Below are 17,086 nucleotides of genomic sequence, written 5' to 3'. Positions count from 1 at the left end.
TTGTCCATAGATGGAATGTGGTACTTATCTTCATGTTCGGTTGAATTCTCAAACCTGAGAGCATGCGTTCCGTGTCCCTACAAAGTTACAATGTGTGTTGATGTGTATGGAGAGTCTACTTCTGACAAAGTGCATTGCTACAAGAGCGATGCACATTGTGTTCAATATATTCACCGTAGTCTCACACTTCTACTCAAGATAGCTCATTGCGAGTTCAATTAGAGATTAGGATCGATGTTCACGCACATAAGACATTTTGAGACAATTGTTAGTGCAAGGCAATGTATTCTGTAAGGTGTTTGTATCGAAGGACTTAATGAATCAGATGCATTGACAGATAAATTTATCAACCTATCCTTATATTCATTCGCGACGTAAGTCTTCTAGCTTTCTACAACTATGAAACCTACTTTTGATCATCACAACGTCTTCTGACTGTTATTATAGCACGTCAGCTGATCAAATTAGGTCCGGGTTCGTTGACACAACTTAGCTGATGCTCGTCACCGCGGTAAATGTCCCTGCCATCATGTCCTGTCGATACTTCCCGCATCACAGCAAAGCTCGGAACATCTATTCCCGATACAACCGGCCACGTCTAGCGCTCGAACAAGTCTATCTCGTGGTCTTGTGAGGGGCTATTCCATGGCGACTTAGGGCGCCGGCATGCGGGCCGGAGCTTTCCCGTGGCCGCCGGAAGCTGCAAACTCAACAACGGAGATGGGTCAGCACCGGCAGTAATACCGGAGGCAATGGAGGGAATTCAATAGAAGATAATCCACCATTCATAATGTACTTGTACATCTACCCACTACATCACGATACGTTGCGTTCAAGAATCGCTGTCACGACAACCACGAAGCAACATGGCAGGCGCCACGATCACCCAAACCAGCGCCTCGCATGCGCGAAAGCGACTTCGCGCTAGAGAGGATGCGGCGGAGGCATCTAAGAGAGGATCGACTCAAGAAAATACTAACGGCGCGAGCAATATCGCCGTAGAGCAGCCAGCTTGTGGCTCGAATATCCAGGAGATCAAGGAGGAACTCGTCAGTCTCTATGCGCCCTCTGTCGAAGCAAAGATATGGGGTGTTGCAGCAAAGGGTTTACGACAATCCTCACCGCCCACACTCTTTCCTGAATACACCAAACCTGGCGGTGTCGAGTACATCTATCGAGAGCTGGACTTCTGGACATCCGGATTCTTTCCAGGCAGCCTGCATCTGCTACTGGAACGAAGGAGGAAATACGGGCATATCTTTGGCCGCCCGAAAGACGCTTCATGTAGCGTACCGCATCTCCTAAACCTAGAGTAAGACTTCCGAACGTGGTGTCGGATTTGTTGGTAACCGTTTGATCAGACACACGTGTAAATACTGGACTGAGAATCTCCATCAAAACGCGTTGCTTAAATCGACGCACGATCTCGGGTTTATGATCATGCCATGGGCGAAGGTTGCATACGAAACAAACCATGATCTCCGCGCACTCGAAACAATTAAGACCGCTGCTAACACGCTGTATTCTCGGTACAGCAGCAAGCTGAGATGCATTCGGTCATGGGACACATGTGTGACGAAGAAGTACAACTTCCAAGATATGGACACGGACTATATGGTGATCATCGTAAGTGCAACTTCGACGGAAAGTTTCTTACAGCTTCTGAAACACTTTCCACTAGGACAACATGATGAACCTCGATTTGTTGTTCTATGCAGCTTCGAAGAGCGGGAACGCCGAGATGTTTTCCGCAGCAGTGCAGCACGCGCGCACAACCGCTCGCACACATATACAGCCAGACGGTTCGACAACGCATCTGATAGTGTTGGATCCACAAAGCGGCGAAATTAAACACCGATTGACGAACCAAGGCTACTCGCACACTTCATGCTGGGCGCGTGGCCAAGCGTGGGGAATAGCCGGGTTTGCGGAGACGTACCACTGGACGCGTGACGAGGAGTTTTTGCGCACAAGTCAGCGTGCAGCAGACTTCTTTGTCGCTCGGTTGGATGAGTCAGGTGTGGTGCCATGGGATTTTGATGCTCGAGATGTTATGGGACCAGGTCAGCCTTCGGACTCTAGTGCAGCGATGATCGCAGCTTACGGCATGCTGCTTATCCATCAAGCTCTTGTCGCACTTGGACAACCGTCGCGGTACCTCATGGAAGCATTGAGGATCACTCGGGTGGTGTGTGCGAATAACCTCAACCCAGCAGCAGCACTGCTTCAAACAAACATCCAAATCGAGACGGTTGAGCATGGCCGCGTGCAAGAATCAATTCAGCACGTTGAGATGGGCATTGGAGATACAATATTGAATGGCGCCACGATCAATAATTTTGAATTCGCACCTAGGAGATGGGCTGATCATGGATTGGTTTACGCTGATTATTATTTCCTGCTGGTAGGGAACAAGCTACTGGAGATCGGTATCGGTGCTCAGATTCTGGGTTGATCCAGATATAGATAGAAACGAGAAAACCCTTCGACACGGGCGTTTCTCAGCCCATTGAGTGAGAAAATGCGCTGACTCGCTGTTCAGGCAGGAAAGAGTAGTCAAGGAATGAGGCTAGGTCCTCCAGCTGTACGTTGCCATCGACGGACATTCCCGGAGGCAATACCATGTCGACGTTCGGATTACTATACTTCGAAGGGGGAAAGGATGCGTGATTCATTCGGTCCAGATTTGGGGAGGGCAAAGCAGTGTGATTCCTGCTCGATGGCTGTGCTTGAAATGCAAGAGGTAGAGGTGGAAAAGCCAAGGTGATGCTATCCGGAGTCTCGCCTTGGTCTGCTGCCACGGGGAGGATTTCTCCGAAGGTCCCCAATGGTTGTCCGATAGTGCCTGATCCGTTCTGAATACCGCCGAACGTGTTCGAGGTAGCATTCGTAGTTCCATCTCCAAGGCCGGCAGGGTTGTCTGAGTAGGCTGCTTGTCGTATGTCTAGTGTCTGAAGCCCGGCCTGACGAGCATGATTGAGTCGCGTTGCAAATTTTGAAGCAAGGTTGCTTTTTGTCGTCGAGTGGTCCCCATTCCATCGGCGTGCCATGACTTGAAGGCTGTGAATAAGACTATCGAACTCGTTCGGCAAGGAAATGTCGTAATAGAATGCGTGTGCTAGCAGCATGCGACCACATATAAAGAGGCAAAAGGCAAATTGTGGGTTTGTCAGACACTGCATGTTGCGCAGAAATTCAGCCGCAATAATAGAGACCTCGACGCTGGCTGCCATGCACGTCTCAGCGCTTGAGCCGGATGGAAGCCTGATCGGTAAAGACTGCCAGTCTTGCGATGGATACGCTATGCCTTGATGTAGGAGTACCACTGCTGTATTGTGCGTGATATGCGCTAATGTGAGATTGGGGTCCATGTTACCGTCGGCGTTGAGCGCGCATGCTTCTCGCCAACGTTCTGGCAAAAAGATTTTCCATCTATGGGAATTAGCCTCGGTACATGATTTGAGAAGCCCATGAGACTCACTGGATCAGACGGAGATCTAATTGTTTGAATCTCATTAGCCACATCTGCACATCGTGGGACTTGGCCACGTCCACCTCCTGCTGGAGAAAGAAGGATGTTACGAGGCTCAGACTTTCTGTGGCCTCAATGCAATACGCAAAACCTCCAAGGGACGCTTGGTCGGCGGTCTCTGGTCGTGCGCTAGGTAGGGTGTTCATCGCATCTCCTGGCGGATCGGAGACACCAAAGAACGGTGTGGTTATATCCAGCGGCTTGCCCTCTTCCCACAATCCACCTTCGCATGGCAATCGCCTCTTAACGTCTGCGCTGGTAAGACAAACGTTCCATCCAGTTGCGACGCTGCAAAATCGATCCATGAGGAAGACGGTCCAGAATACGCGCCGACGGTCCTCAGCCTCGCTCCAATCTTTACAAGGAGGCAAGAATGCCATGCGCTTTACCAAAGCGTGAGAATCTTTGCGATGGTTGTCGCCATCTTCTTCCTCTGTGCTGAGCTGTAATTGCTCTACGGTTCTGGTCATACTTCCTACGATCGACCATGCTGAAGGGCCACGACCGCTACCTATCGTGTCGAAGGCACATATTATAAGAGCCTGGAGGCCTTCAACCGAGAATGACTCCATACTTTGCAATATGACCGCTTGACGGCTAGACTCCGCCAGCTTTAAGCGGCTCTCTGCATCACCCAACCGAGGGTCATCTGAAAAGCGGACGCAGAGAGATGTGATGGCGTGCAAGATGCTACTAATCTTGTGCTTCTCTTCTGGAAGGTGTAAACGGTGTCGAAACTGGCGAACGTGGAGCACGGGGATCCAAGGGTGAATATTGCTGAAGTACAGCTCCACCAGTGGATCGATCAAATCTGCGGGCAGCATTTCCTGACCAAGGCTGCCTCGGTGAAGGGCTGGCCCTTCAACATTGCTTACACCCCGGTCAATCCTCCTGCGCTTACTCGAGTCCGGCGAGCTCGTGGTATCGTCCTCGTCGTTGCAGCGCTTGCGCCCGAGGGTGTCCAGTCTTTGCTTCAGCTGCTCGGTATGTTCATGTAGGCTCCCAGTCATTGGTGGTGATACACCATTACTGGTAGTATGTGCTTGATTCCAAAGTTGCTGCCAAAGAACCCCTTGGCCAAGGAACATGTTCTCGAGCGCATCTAGGCGGCGGTGAATGCGATCGATCGCACCTGCCTTCATTCCAGGTTTCCCCTTTTCCTTGTCATACATGCAACTCAAACCGTTCTTAACGCACTGCGAACAAGGCACTTGGCGTGAGCATTTCGCCTTTTTCTTGCGACACGGCTGGCATGCTGGTCTAGCGCTTTCATCCCTCTTTGCGTCGTTGCTGCCAGCTTGATCGCGGTCATCGTGATCAGAGCTATCGAAATCCAAAGGGCCGTGGTCGTCCATCGGTATACGTAAGATGAAACATGAGGCAGGCTCAATCTGACAGGGTGCGAACTTTCTGTGCGGAGCGCGTGTGCGGGGACAATGGTACACGGCCGATCTTGCCTACCTCGGCCAGGAGCGGGATTCGGAGCAACACGCGGAGCTGCGCCCCGGGGTCTTTCCCCGCATCACAGTCTCATCACTTTGTACCCAAAGTGTGCAGGTGGAGACACTCGTTGTGTCTGATATTGGGTTCCCATACGCGCTGCTCTGGATCATTGCCCTTCCGTGCTTTGTTGGGTCGTCATATGTCCATGGAACGTCGCAGGCACCGTACCTGACGATGTCAACGGCGCACATTTATCAAATCAATAGATCACACCCTCAATTCGGGCTTGCGATTGCCCGCATATTGTAATTTTGCTAAGTTCATTCACTGTAGACTCCTTTCTCATTCTATATTCCGGGTGGTCAATCTAAACACAACATTCTCCACATGTTCGTTCGCAAACAGCGGTACAAAGTCTGTCACCATGTACCATCTCGGCTTGGCCATACCATCATGGACGTACTGTCCACCAATCTTCAAATTCTCAATTTTGACATTCTCAACCTTCCTTCCAGCATCGTAACCCGCTATCTGCGATGGATAGACGTTTTCCGACCTTTCCTGATCGAGCTCAACGTTGCGAAGAGTTATATTCTTCACGCCTCGCCCTGGCGCCGTTGTCCACATTGCATTTTTCATGACCCGAATGTTGAACAGCTGGCCTTTGGTGATCTTCTCGACCCGAATGTCCTCAACCAGCACGTCCTGGATGAGATTCTCGTCTGCCGCGTTAATGGAAATGCAACCCTGATACCACATCTGGTGTTCGCAATGGTCCAGGATATCGATGTTGCTTACGTGAATGTTGCTGAATGTCTCAGGCCTTTTCGAATTTCCATGAGTGCCGATTTGTATGGGATGCGCAATGTCTGGTAACAGCGTGCAATTTCGTACCTTGATATTCCGTGTATCGCCATAGTAATCCCAGCGATGGCCATATATGGCGATGGTGTCGTCGGAGTTGCGCAGGAAACAATTTTCGATAAGGACCTCACGACAGCAAAAGAGATCAATGCCGTCGCCATTGCCGTAACTGGAGAATGAGCGATACCGATTGATATGGATGTCCTTGCCTTCCACAACAGGGAGACTGAAACCAAAAGAGCGAAGAGAGGTCACTCCTTCTACTATAATGTTCTTCGATCGCTCAATAAGAACAGCCCCGCCGTCGAGTTCTCTGGGTCTTTGAGATGCCGAGGCCACGTACGCGTCTCCCAGTCTAGAGATAAATCCAGGCCCTCGAATGCTGGAGTTCTCCACGTTGGAAAAGACTACTTGCGCAGTCAAAAATGCGCCGCTTGCCAGGTATATTGTTGTATCTGAAGGGACAACCAACTGTCCATCAACGACCTTATCGTAGGCGCAACCGTTGTTGACACCAGGCCTGAAGTACCACAATCCCATACTGTCGCAATTGGGCTCATCGGGATCGATCTCATTCACAAGCAAGTGTAGAGCTTGCCATTTGTCGCCATTGATTTCGAGCATTACATCGACGGCGCGATCGAGAGTGAATCCAATACATCCATCATCGATTTTGGTGTATATTCCAAACGAAGCAGGGCGGATTACAGCAGCGTCGACTTTGGAGCAATCGTAACGTATCTTGAATTCAAGACTTTGACCAGGGGAAATACTCAAAGAGGCAACAGCGATGTTATGCGTATTGAACTCGTTTCGTGTGATGTTGACGCTCGCAACGGTCGTGGTGACTGCTGTTATCGCATGCCAGTCAGTTTCATGACCTACGCCTGCAACTCTGGTGCGGATCTGAAAATTTTCGTCCACCTTGAATCCAGCCGGGAGGCGATCGCGGTCGATATGGTTGAGGCTTGTCATTTGGAGGTATACAGTATTAGTATCGGAGTAAGGAACATCTGTCGCATATATAAACTATACGGTGATTGTTACTGAATATAACTAGATATACAGTCATCGGGAAAGGGCCCGGCGGTTAGCCCGCACGCCGGGCGAATGCAGAAGAGTTTCGGACAAGCACACGCGAGCACCGTCACATCCTAGCTACCTTTACTAAAAGTCTACTCTAACCTACGCTAGTAACACCCTAGCTAACCTCTACCTATTTAACCTCTACCTATAGGCTATACAACTCTAAACCCTAACCTAACCCACGCTAGGTACCCAAACCCCATTTGTTAGTCTGTATATAGCGTGATATGGTAAGATAGATGTAGCTAGTAAGCTACACAGCAAAGACTGTTATTCAGGTACTAGCTAGCTTTGTACCTAGCTTCGTGCTACGCAATCTGACCCTCAGTGGATTTATGCTATCAGATTTGTGTGGATAGAGCCAGTCATCGTTAGAGATGTTAAGATTCGTTCTGTCATCCCCAATTGGCACCATACTGTTGCTGAAGGTAAACATGGACATGAGCCAATTCTTAACGGACCAATGTGCGTACGCGCTCACCATAAATAGAGATGTAGAGCTAACTAAATCTAAATCTGGAGGAGCGAGAGTAATGTTGGGAAAGTCCGGTGGAATTTGTCCAAAACCAAATCCCCTTTTATGATGGCGTCCTTATCGATCCAGGACCTCAGCTCATACTCATGAAATTGGCCGTCTGTGACCTCGGCCTCGAGTGTCTTGATACACCAATACAGAACGCACTGTGAGCCAGATATCGACATGTTGCCTTTAACTTCACCGTTCGTGCCATTCAAGATTGCCAGGTTCATGATGTTTTCACCGTAAGACGTAGGTATCACCAGGGGAAGCTGGGCGCTAGCGGCTATTGTTGGCTTTCCAAAGGTTGTAGAATGATGCTCCGTCCTGACGGGGGCTGTCTGATTGAGCTGTAGCGAATTGGGTAGCCGGTAATGGCAAGTCCTTCGGTCGGTGTTGTATGGATTCTTCCACCCGATGCAATCTTCCACAACAGCACTGGCGGAATCTTGACATTTGTAGCAAGCTGCTAACGTCTGGTACGCTGGAAAGGTACAGTTTCCGCTTGGGCAACTTGGAACAACATCTAGTGATGCCTTCCCAGACTGCATTGAACCAAAAAACAGTCCGTTGAACAAAGTGCCAATCATGGAGTTCGTCGGGACGCTTGGTTCCATGGAGGAAGAATTGGGGGATGCAATCTGGAGGAAATTTTGCGCTCGAGGGACGTAGGCTTGCTGTAAAGCATTGTCTCGATGGGCCTGGATTGTAATAGCCTGTTGCACGGTGGGTTCGATGCCAACGGCGAGCAACGTGAGTAGTGCACCCACACATGCTAGACGTCTGCATCTCAGGTAAGCAGTTGACTCGAGAACAACACAATGCTGATTACACCTTATTCTGAGTATCCACAATAGCGGAGCTGCTCTCAAGGGGTCTCTGCTAGCAGCATCATAGACAGCCAAGATGTCGAGCCACTGCGACTTCATCGTAAAACTGATCCATATCGACTGGCTGATGCAGGCTGCAGCTGGGGCAAGAATAGATCCTTTCATTATGGTAGTGAGGATCGAGATCGCCGAGTTGAGTGTTATACCATAGGGCCAGTCTGGCTGGGATATTCCATCGAAAGCCTTCAACAGCCCAACTGTTGCGGCAAAAGCAATAAGACTAGAGATACATGCCGCGCTCTCCCAGTGCTAGTCTGTGAATAGTCCTACTTTAAGATAAAATACATTCTATTGCATTCTTTATATATCTCTCTACCTAGTAATGCTAACTATAAGGTCTAATAGTAAATAGCATAAGAGATCTAGAATGATAGCCTAGCTTGTATCAATTAAAATCTATCTTTACAATGATTACTACTACTAGTTTGTACCCAATAGTTAGTTTAACAGGTTGTATCTATTATGTATTATGAGTAATCTTAAGGTAAGCCAGTCATATTAGTGTTTTGCATTTCTGTTTCAAGAATTTTAACATATTGATTACACAAATCACCAGCATGGATACTGACCTTGCAGGATCGAAGCTTAGAAGCGGTTGTGGGGACTCGAGCGAAGCTGAGCCCTCCGAACATCAAAGAGCACTACATCAGGAGCATCATTCCAACAACAGCGAAGTCATTTCAGATATCATCATTGGGATTGCTGATGGTCTTACTGTTCCTTTCGTCCTCACTGCTGGACTGTCCTCCATTGGATCTCTCAATCTTGTCATCCTTGGCGGCCTTGCTGAGATCTTCGCAGGAGCAATTTCAATGGGTTTAGGTGCCTTCCTGGCCGCAGTCACGGAAGACAAGCACTATCGCATCGAAGAAGCTCGAGAGTGGAGAAAAGTCACCATGTCTCCCCAGGCTGAGGAGAGGGAGATAAATGAGGTGATAGTCGACTATGGGATGGATTGCGAATGCGTTCGGCCAATCTTTGAGAGTCCGATGTCCAAAAAGGACATGTGGGTAAAAGTAGGCTCACCCTCTCCCATAATCAGCTTTAATCGCTCACCTGATCACAGTTTATAATGGATTTCGAGCTAAAGCTCGCAAGACCGAGGACTTGAAGACGTTGGATCTCAGCCCTAAGTATGGGACTCTCTTACCTCCTTGGGGGACCCGTTCCCATGATCCCGTACTTCGTATACAAAGACGTCAATCACGCACTATTCACATCGATCGGGGTCACCATTCTGATTCTTATAAGGTTCGGGTTTCTCAAGGCTGTTGTAATTGGTTGTGCTAGAAGAGATGCTGTCATCCGTTCGTTGCAGACATTGCTCATAGGAGTTCTGGCGGCGGCGACTAATTATGGGATAGTAAGGGGATTCAACCAGATTCGGCCAGTACACTTGTAAATCTAAGGACGGACCCCTCAAGGGCCACTTCTAAGTCTTTGTTACCTTGAATTTCCTCCAAGAACAATATTGACATGGAAGACTACATGCCTGATGCCATTGAGCTTGGCCTCGGCAGGCTCGATCACGCAATTATTGAACATGCTCACCAGGACCTGCCCGGATCTGAACTCACTGGAGCTGTTTAAATCAGATTATTTGGGATTAGACAACTTCCAATCCAGTCCTTCATGTAGAGGTACCCTGAAGAAGCTTATGCACTTCGACCATCATATCCTTGTCGCAGATATGTATGTCTCTCAACAATGCTTTGATTCTATCACCTCCTTTCTGCATGCTGATACCTTTATGCAAAAGGGAAACATTGCGGAAGCCTGAGAAGTAATATCGATAACATAGAAGTGGGAGTCTCTGGCTCGTTGAAAGGATGAATAGTCCCAGAACTAAGGAAGTGTCACTTAGTATCGGAGCTGGCAAGAACTGTATTAGGCGCCGCATAGCCAGTTAGTCCATGCAAGTAGAAAATTGCGAGCCACCTCCATCTTGAGTTGAGCAATGCTGTGGTTGAGGGAGTGTGTCATTCCTTACATGTCATTGGATGACACAGGTACACGCTAGTCAAAGCGGCTTGGCGATTGTAGTAGGCATCACGCTCTGCGAGAACACCTGCTGCCTTGACCCAGGGCGACTTCACAGGGCTCTATGACGTCGATTTCGGCTAGAGGATTACGTTGAATTCGTGCAGCAATGATGCCAGTATCCTCGCTTTCAGTCTGGAAAATCTTAGGACGCCGACTGCATTCTAAGTCGCCGTCCTCGCTCACCCCTGCCTACAGACCAATCGTCGTGGTTGGCACAAGCCTCGCCGAGGCCAATCAAGCCTCTTTTGAATTACTTGTGTAAGCTAAAGGTTGTCAACAAGGCGTTCCGTTCTTGTCAAACCTCTCTTAGCCTTCCTCAGAGGTGCATGCACGCATGAAAACGCTAGACATACTTTGCGATTACGTATGGGGCGATGCAACACACACAGGTCGTCCTGTTTCGTGGTGCTCAGCCCCAAAACGTCGTCGGAATGCCGTAGAACGCGTCAGACGAAACGGAAAGGAGTAAAATTGAAGTTTCATCGCCCAATAACGTCGACGTGATGGTGGATTGCAAAGCATAATAACAACGGCTTTGATTGGTCAACCGGCTGACACGATGTCGAAGGGCATGCTTGACTGACGAGCATATATGTGCTGAAGTCGCCCGGCCTGGTGTGCTTCGTTTCAGACTATTCTAAAATCCGTCATCGTTTTCTTATTGTTTGCCGTTGCGCGATCTCAAAATGCATGTCCAACACAACTTCACATTTACATGCGCCTTGCGTAAGTACACGGAGATCAACTTTGGTTTGATCAAGACTTGAAGAGGATTTATCTAACGCATCCAATCGTCTAGTTTTCTGCATTCTAAGAGCTACTGCCGTTTTATCTCAGGCAACAAGGGCCAACGTCTCGACATTCATCTATCCCACTGACTATGGCAACCTCACATTTGCCTTAAGCGCTACAACTACTGGCAATGTTTACATGCATCTATTGGCACCAGCCGTCTACCAATGGGTAGGCACTGGTATAGGGAGCGAGATGGATGGGAGTGTGATGTTCATCCTATATGAGAGTGCAGACAAAGGCAGTGAGTGCTCGAGCTGCTGTACTACAGCCTGTAAAAGTCGCTCACCTCATTCAAGGCGTAACCCTCTCAACAAGGCTTTCAACCGGTCGTGTCGAGCCAACTTTCAGCAGCGATGTTGATTGCGCGTTGCAAAACAACACAGCATACAACAACAGTATTATCCAGATGGGCGGCACGCGATTCTACTCTGCCAGCATACATTGCAAGAACATCAGTGCATTTGGTGAAAGCGATGGAAAGCTAGACTTGACCAACGCTAAGCAGCCTTTTCTATACGCATGGGGTCCTACCGACGGCTCTATTTCAAGTGCGTCGAAGTCTGCCAGCATCAAGCGACACGCCGCGTACGGCAATTTCTGGATGGATATGACCAAAGCTGCATCTTCGAACCTAGAAGACGTCACGATACCGAGTGACGCTTCACTACTGAGTATACAGAATGCTGGCGCCGACGGACAAGCAGAGCGTGATGGAGACAAGGTCGGACCGGCGCACGCAGCTATCATGCTCGCTGCATTCGTCATCATCTTTCCACTAGGTGCGATCCTGCTGCGCTTTCTTGAGAGCGTCAAAGCGCATTATATTGTTCAAACGATAGGAGTGCTTGCCGCCATCGTTGGGGTTGGCGTCGGAATCTACTTAAGCACAATGTACAACCGCGTAGGTCATTGGCTGATCCTTTTGGCTCTCGCTGACATTAGCTCGCATAGTCAAAAGATATTTCCTCCGGTCATCAAGTCTTCGGACTTGTTCTTTTGGCCTTGTTGTTTGCACAGTGGGCCATCGGGTTCTACCACCATCTTTGCTTTCGAAAATACAAAAGGTCGACAGTGTTTGGCAAGGTGCATCTGTTCGCCGGTCCGGCTGTTGTCCTGGGAGGCATCATCAACGGCTTCACTGGTTTCAACTTCAGCGGCGAGCCACACAACAATGTCTACTACGGTGCTGCAGTGGCTGTTGTCTTCGTTATCGTTCTGGCACTCCTTGGTTGGAAACGATGGTCGAGTAAAAAGACTGAGGGAGACAGGATTTCCAGCGACGAAGAGCTTCATTGTGACTCTTATCAGATGAACGGGGGCCCAAGAAGTACGTACCAGGTGTTTGTGTCATGAGCCATGCAACGGTCCTGTCACCACATTGCTTGCGTTGCATTGTCCTCCCATTGGCGAGTAATAATCTATGAGAGCGTAGAAACTGAAACGGAGTCATCTTACGGAGCTGGTACACATGTGATTGATTGATTGATCGATTGATTGATTGATTGATTGATTGATTGATTGATAATTATTTGCGTCAAAAGGGGCTATTCTACAATAAGCCGGCCTGCCATGGGGCACTGATTGACGTGTGAACAGAGGGGGGAAATCAGGGTTTGCAGCCCCTGGTCCCTTCTAACACAGTTCGCTGTTAAGGGTGCAGTTACTATAAGCAACCAAGTCGTGAGTAGAATCCTCCGCCGGTCGAGAAAAGTACATAGGTTTCTGTGTGCCAGGCTTGGCTGAGTTCAGTGGAAAGAGAGGCAGTTGGTACACATGTGATGTAACGCTGTTGGCAGCCGTGAACAGCGACGTGGGGATGCAGCATGACTACACAAAACTATCAACACGACGCAAAGTCACTTTTTCAATTGGAAGCTCTCTTCTAAATTTGTACAGCGTCATGGCTGATCTTGGACCGACACACTTGGTTACACGGATGAAACGCTAACAGGGATGGATCTCTCCCGCATCGAACCCAACCATTGATTAACCACTTGTTCAATAGCGTGTGAATCCTCCTCCTCTGAAGCCAGCTCCGAGGAGCCAAGTCCACTGTTGTTTGAATCACTTGGGCAGACTGCTCGGCGTTAGTCCTGCAGATCGTAAATTTGAGAGAAACGCACCTTGGATAGTAGAATCAGACGAGAAAGTAGGTGACAGTCTTTCCTCGTGGGAGTTGGTAATCCGAGTCGTTTGTTCGTGAGAAGGACTTCGTCGAGTCCAGAACCGCTTCAGGCGTGACTGTGTAGCAGACTTTTGCTTCCGACACATGGTTCTCGGATAAACAGTGATTGCTGACTCGAAATCTAGGGAAATATCGCAAAAACAAGAGGGATTGTATCAAACCGAACAACTTTCGCTGCTCAACTGGACATCCGGACAATGGGTCCAGCTCTGTATAAAATCCCTAAGTCTACAAAGTTGAGGTAGGCACAATCAGATGCATTGAGATCATTGATGACGCGGTCTGTACTATCCAAGCCACAAAAACATGCTGTTCCTTGATGAGAAAAAGTCCAAGGACGTCACCTGTATGTGTCGCCGACAAGGCTGAACGATGTCTCTGAAAACATTGGTCCATTTGACCAGCTGGCTAAATCGGGTGGTTAGACAGGAATTTTCCACTAGAGGCGATTCTGAACGTGGATCGTGTCCTGCTAGCTGGAACCCAGCGCCGGCCGGAGGCCAACAACACCGACGTCACCTCGCCGATCTTCGTTGGCCCTTTGTCCGTCTTCCCATAAAATCAATCTCAACGCCGAATCGTCTAAGTTTCTGCTGGTCGTTCCTGGGTACGTGGATGTCCCGACACCTCCAACCTGCATCGCTCATCCCATTGGATGCAAATGCTCCTGACCGGCGTTCAATGGATATGTGCGTGATCGGATGAAATCCGGAGGTGAACACACGCATTTCCGATGTCTCGCCCAGTAGATCTTACTCGCTGCGCTCTCATTGCTCGTACGAACAAATAACATCGCGATGCACGTACTGAGCTCAGCTCGGTACTGTGCGTATATCCAGACATAGATTGGCATGTACTTCTTATCCCGGCTGAGCTGTACACGAAAGCCGTTGTGACACGCCTGACGTTATTGCCATGCAGTAAATTGGTAGTGACTCAGGTCTCGCTCACCAGTAGTCTTGGCTCATGATCCGGCAGATTTCCACGGCAAGCGACATGACCTGGCTCGATTGCGGCTTTGTTTCGGAGTTCAAAAAGAGGACAGGCGGATTCGGGAAATGAGAAGAAAATTCGGCGCGGAGTCGGAAGCGGACAGAATCAGAGGCTGTCATGATGAGTGAGTACGGCGCGACACAAGCTTTTATACCACGCGACAAGCATCGGAACTACCCCATTCAAGATGACGAAGGGAAAGCGACATGGCGAAAAGGGCCTTTCTGAACTTCTTATTACAAGAACTAAAGCATTCTTTAAACCTGATATGATGTATATTTACACAAGCCTTGATTGCATATATCTAGATTCTCTAGCATAAAGTAAAAAGATTTAGGTCTTAAGTATGGACTTCCAAGGCGCTAGTTGTTCACACCCTACAAGCTTGACCTAAAGGTATCATTGAGTCCTGCGGCTACTTACACTCTTCGTGTTGCTGTTAGTTGGTATATTGAGGGTACGTTAGCCGTCTATGCCTCTTGCACAGTGTGACTTTGCGCTTCGTGGTCCTGTTAAAGTGCCTGCGGCATAGGCTGGTAGTATAGCTACCGCGGACCTAGATATACTCTTGGACATTGTATCGCGGCTGCGACCTCGTACGGAATTCAATGTCAGTATTACCATAGGTAGGCTTGGTCGAAACAGCTCCGTGCCTATGACTCACAGATCAATGTTGCGCTTCCTCAAACACGGGCGGGTCTGCGTAGCGCCGACAACTTAGGAAGATGTTGAATAACGTGCAACGAAGGCGCAAACCCAGCAGGACCAGAATCACCGGGAACTTAAACTCCTCACTGATGCAGATGTCACCCTGCCGCTATGATTGGCTGTAGAGATGAGTGATTTGTAGAGCAAGGTCGTTGGTGCAAGCTAAGGGCTACCACGCCCAAACCCGATCTAACGGATCCGGTGGTTTTGAGAAATATCACAATTCGACAGTGGCTTGTAATACTGGGACTGCACTTCGCGACTCACGTCTCCTCGCAACAATAGGTTGGCATTTTGTTGGACGATGCCGACTTAGCGAGTATGCGGTAACTCAAAGCCAGATGGTAGATACCTATCACCGCCAGATCCTTCACAAGAGATTGCACCGCGTTTAACTTGTTGCAGCTAGGATTGTGGTTGAAACGAGCGACACAATGCACAGTCTCATATCTCGAACCGTTGCACAGCCTTGTCGTATATGTTGGATCTACGACGCAGCATCTAGTAAGCTGCTACACTGGCTTTCAATGAAGTTGCAAACAAGTGGAGACTAGCCCAAATAGCAGCAGGGTTTACAGCCGAGACGCTCAATTTGCAGCACGTACCCCTTACCTCATAATGTCCTGTTTGGAATATATTTACCGAGCAAAGTATTTCATGGCTCTGTTGCCATCCGATCTATCGCATTTCGACTCATGAATGGAACATACCTTTCACGGATAGGGGAAAAGCAAAAAATCCATGGTCCGCATAAAAGAGCCAAAGATATTACATGTATAGCGGGTATGAACCAGCTATCACTCCTCTCAAGCCTACAGCAAGATGATTATCGGTAGCATACTCGACCTGCTTTCAGTAGTCCAATACTCTCTCTTCATTTACATTGTCTCACTTCCGAACAGTCTGGGTATTGTAGCTGAATTGGTAAACACATCGACACCAGTAAGAAGACAAGATGATCTCGCAGATTTTGGGCAAACAGTACCTATTTCAGGCCGGGTAAGTAGAATTCGGCGTGAATCACTGTCCGTCACTTCGTAGCTAGAGCATCTAATCAGAACGTAGATGGAACGCACGGATTAAGACTTCAAAGACGGTCTAGCCCTCGACCTCTTCTCACCGCGTAATCGCTCACTCGTAGTGCAAAAGAACACGTCCCCACTGCCAGGGAAGTTCGTTAGTAGAAGTACAGACGAGCCCTTTGTCGCTCTGTCCGAATACTCTTGGATCATCAAAGTCAACGACAGTGCACATGGTTTGATTGCTAAGATCGAGCTACCATACGTGCCTGAGGAAGTGCAGCGCAGAGGCTGCGATGTGACCAACACATACGTCGGCACCCTGTCTAACGACGGCAAAAGTTGAATGGTAGACGAGAGTAAGCGGAACGTCCATATGTAAGATCTGAGTCCATGTTAGATCTTGCTTGATTGCGTACTGATTGTGAACTTTTGATCAGGACCGAGAATAAAACCCCTATCATCAAGCTGACATCTCTGGACGGCGAATATATCCTGTTTTGCCGTCAGACAGTCGATACGGCGAACATCTTCGTACAGTACGGCTTTGGTGCTACGCGCAATGTGAACTTGACCGGAGGAACGGGTGTTCAACAGGCAGAGTTTGTGGATGGACTTCGTTTTGGTGTGGAGACAGAAAAAGAGATGCGGATCAATGCAACTTCCCTCAAGATCACAGCCGCTGTGTGGGTCTCTACCGCCGTCCGGATGTACCGGTACTGGAAGCTAACAAGTCTGACTAGATTCATTTGCATGGGCCATAAACAGCAGCGTGCCAGACCAGGAGTTGAAAAACGTTTCTTTACGCTTCCCAGGTAATGATCCCTCTCCCGACCACGTACACTTTTTTCCTTCACTTCTTGGTCTCAATAAGCTGACCAGAGCGCTCTCCATGGCGGCAGTTAATACCGCTCTTCTTCCAGCTCGCAACAGTAGCTCATCTATCAGCTCTCTCAAGCTCATTGTCGCTAGACGCGATCTCAATGCTTCACGTACAGCGTCTTTTAAACC

At 48.8% G+C, this 17,086-nt stretch overlaps 6 protein-coding genes across 6 annotated transcripts; 3 read left to right on the top strand and 3 right to left on the bottom strand.

Annotated features, from left to right (window-relative positions):
• Nucleotides 1-866: 866 nt before the first annotated feature.
• Nucleotides 867-2,455, top strand: C7974DRAFT_365672 (glycoside hydrolase family 88 protein; the record flags this gene model as incomplete). Its single annotated transcript, XM_046139834.1, has 3 exons — nucleotides 867-1,312; nucleotides 1,362-1,626; nucleotides 1,682-2,455. 3 exons carry the CDS (start codon nucleotides 867-869, stop codon nucleotides 2,453-2,455), a joined length of 1,485 nt encoding a protein of 494 aa, XP_045993190.1.
• A 23-nt stretch (nucleotides 2,456-2,478) lies between these two features.
• Nucleotides 2,479-4,928, bottom strand: C7974DRAFT_44126 (fungal-specific transcription factor domain-containing protein). The gene is made up of 2 exons (XM_046145356.1): nucleotides 3,482-4,928; nucleotides 2,479-3,432 (listed from the first exon to the last, which is right to left on the bottom strand). Exons 1-2 carry the CDS (start codon nucleotides 4,885-4,887, stop codon nucleotides 2,502-2,504), a joined length of 2,337 nt encoding a protein of 778 aa, XP_045993189.1. The 5' UTR covers nucleotides 4,888-4,928; the 3' UTR covers nucleotides 2,479-2,501.
• Nucleotides 4,929-5,089: 161 nt separating this feature from the next.
• C7974DRAFT_442065 (glycoside hydrolase family 28 protein) lies at nucleotides 5,090-6,859 on the bottom strand. The gene has a single exon (XM_046145391.1). It carries the CDS (start codon nucleotides 6,812-6,814, stop codon nucleotides 5,318-5,320), a length of 1,497 nt encoding a protein of 498 aa, XP_045993188.1. The 5' UTR covers nucleotides 6,815-6,859; the 3' UTR covers nucleotides 5,090-5,317.
• Nucleotides 6,860-7,435: 576 nt separating this feature from the next.
• C7974DRAFT_379303 (uncharacterized protein) lies at nucleotides 7,436-8,437 on the bottom strand (the record flags this gene model as incomplete). The annotated part of the gene is made up of 2 exons (XM_046140457.1): nucleotides 7,436-8,225; nucleotides 8,277-8,437. 2 exons carry the CDS (start codon nucleotides 8,435-8,437, stop codon nucleotides 7,436-7,438), a joined length of 951 nt encoding a protein of 316 aa, XP_045993187.1.
• A 452-nt stretch (nucleotides 8,438-8,889) lies between these two features.
• C7974DRAFT_436435 (VIT family-domain-containing protein) lies at nucleotides 8,890-9,734 on the top strand (the record flags this gene model as incomplete). The annotated part of the gene is made up of 2 exons (XM_046145131.1): nucleotides 8,890-9,338; nucleotides 9,446-9,734. The coding sequence occupies 2 exons, from the start codon at nucleotides 8,890-8,892 to the stop codon at nucleotides 9,732-9,734; spliced, it is 738 nt and encodes a 245-aa protein (XP_045993186.1).
• A 1,192-nt stretch (nucleotides 9,735-10,926) lies between these two features.
• On the top strand, nucleotides 10,927-12,719 carry C7974DRAFT_44110 (uncharacterized protein). Its single transcript, XM_046145352.1, has 4 exons — nucleotides 10,927-11,101; nucleotides 11,175-11,411; nucleotides 11,467-12,071; nucleotides 12,122-12,719. The coding sequence occupies exons 1-4, from the start codon at nucleotides 11,062-11,064 to the stop codon at nucleotides 12,521-12,523; spliced, it is 1,284 nt and encodes a 427-aa protein (XP_045993185.1). The 5' UTR covers nucleotides 10,927-11,061; the 3' UTR covers nucleotides 12,524-12,719.
• Nucleotides 12,720-17,086: the final 4,367 nt, after the last annotated feature.

This window comes from Boeremia exigua, assembly GCF_020726555.1.
Source record: "Boeremia exigua strain MPI-SDFR-AT-0100 chromosome Unknown C7974scaffold_11, whole genome shotgun sequence".
Classification (NCBI taxonomy): Eukaryota; Fungi; Ascomycota; class Dothideomycetes; order Pleosporales; family Didymellaceae; genus Boeremia; species Boeremia exigua.
The sequence above is the reverse complement of the archived record's forward strand: the minus strand, read 5'-3'. Positions and strand labels throughout refer to the sequence as shown.

Coding starts and splice junctions, on each gene's coding strand:
- C7974DRAFT_44126 (XM_046145356.1), bottom strand. CDS start 4,887: ATGGACGACCACGGCCCTTTGGATTTCGATAGCTCTGATCACGATGAC. Junction 3,433..3,481: donor TTAGATCTCCGTCTGATCCA/GTGAGTCTCATG, acceptor TAATTCCCATAG/ATGGAAAATCTTTTTGCCAG.
- C7974DRAFT_442065 (XM_046145391.1), bottom strand. CDS start 6,814: ATGACAAGCCTCAACCATATCGACCGCGATCGCCTCCCGGCTGGATTC.
- C7974DRAFT_44110 (XM_046145352.1), top strand. CDS start 11,062: ATGCATGTCCAACACAACTTCACATTTACATGCGCCTTGC. Junction 11,412..11,466: donor TGAGAGTGCAGACAAAGGCA/GTGAGTGCTCGA, acceptor ACCTCATTCAAG/GCGTAACCCTCTCAACAAGG. Junction 12,072..12,121: donor TAAGCACAATGTACAACCGC/GTAGGTCATTGG, acceptor TAGCTCGCATAG/TCAAAAGATATTTCCTCCGG.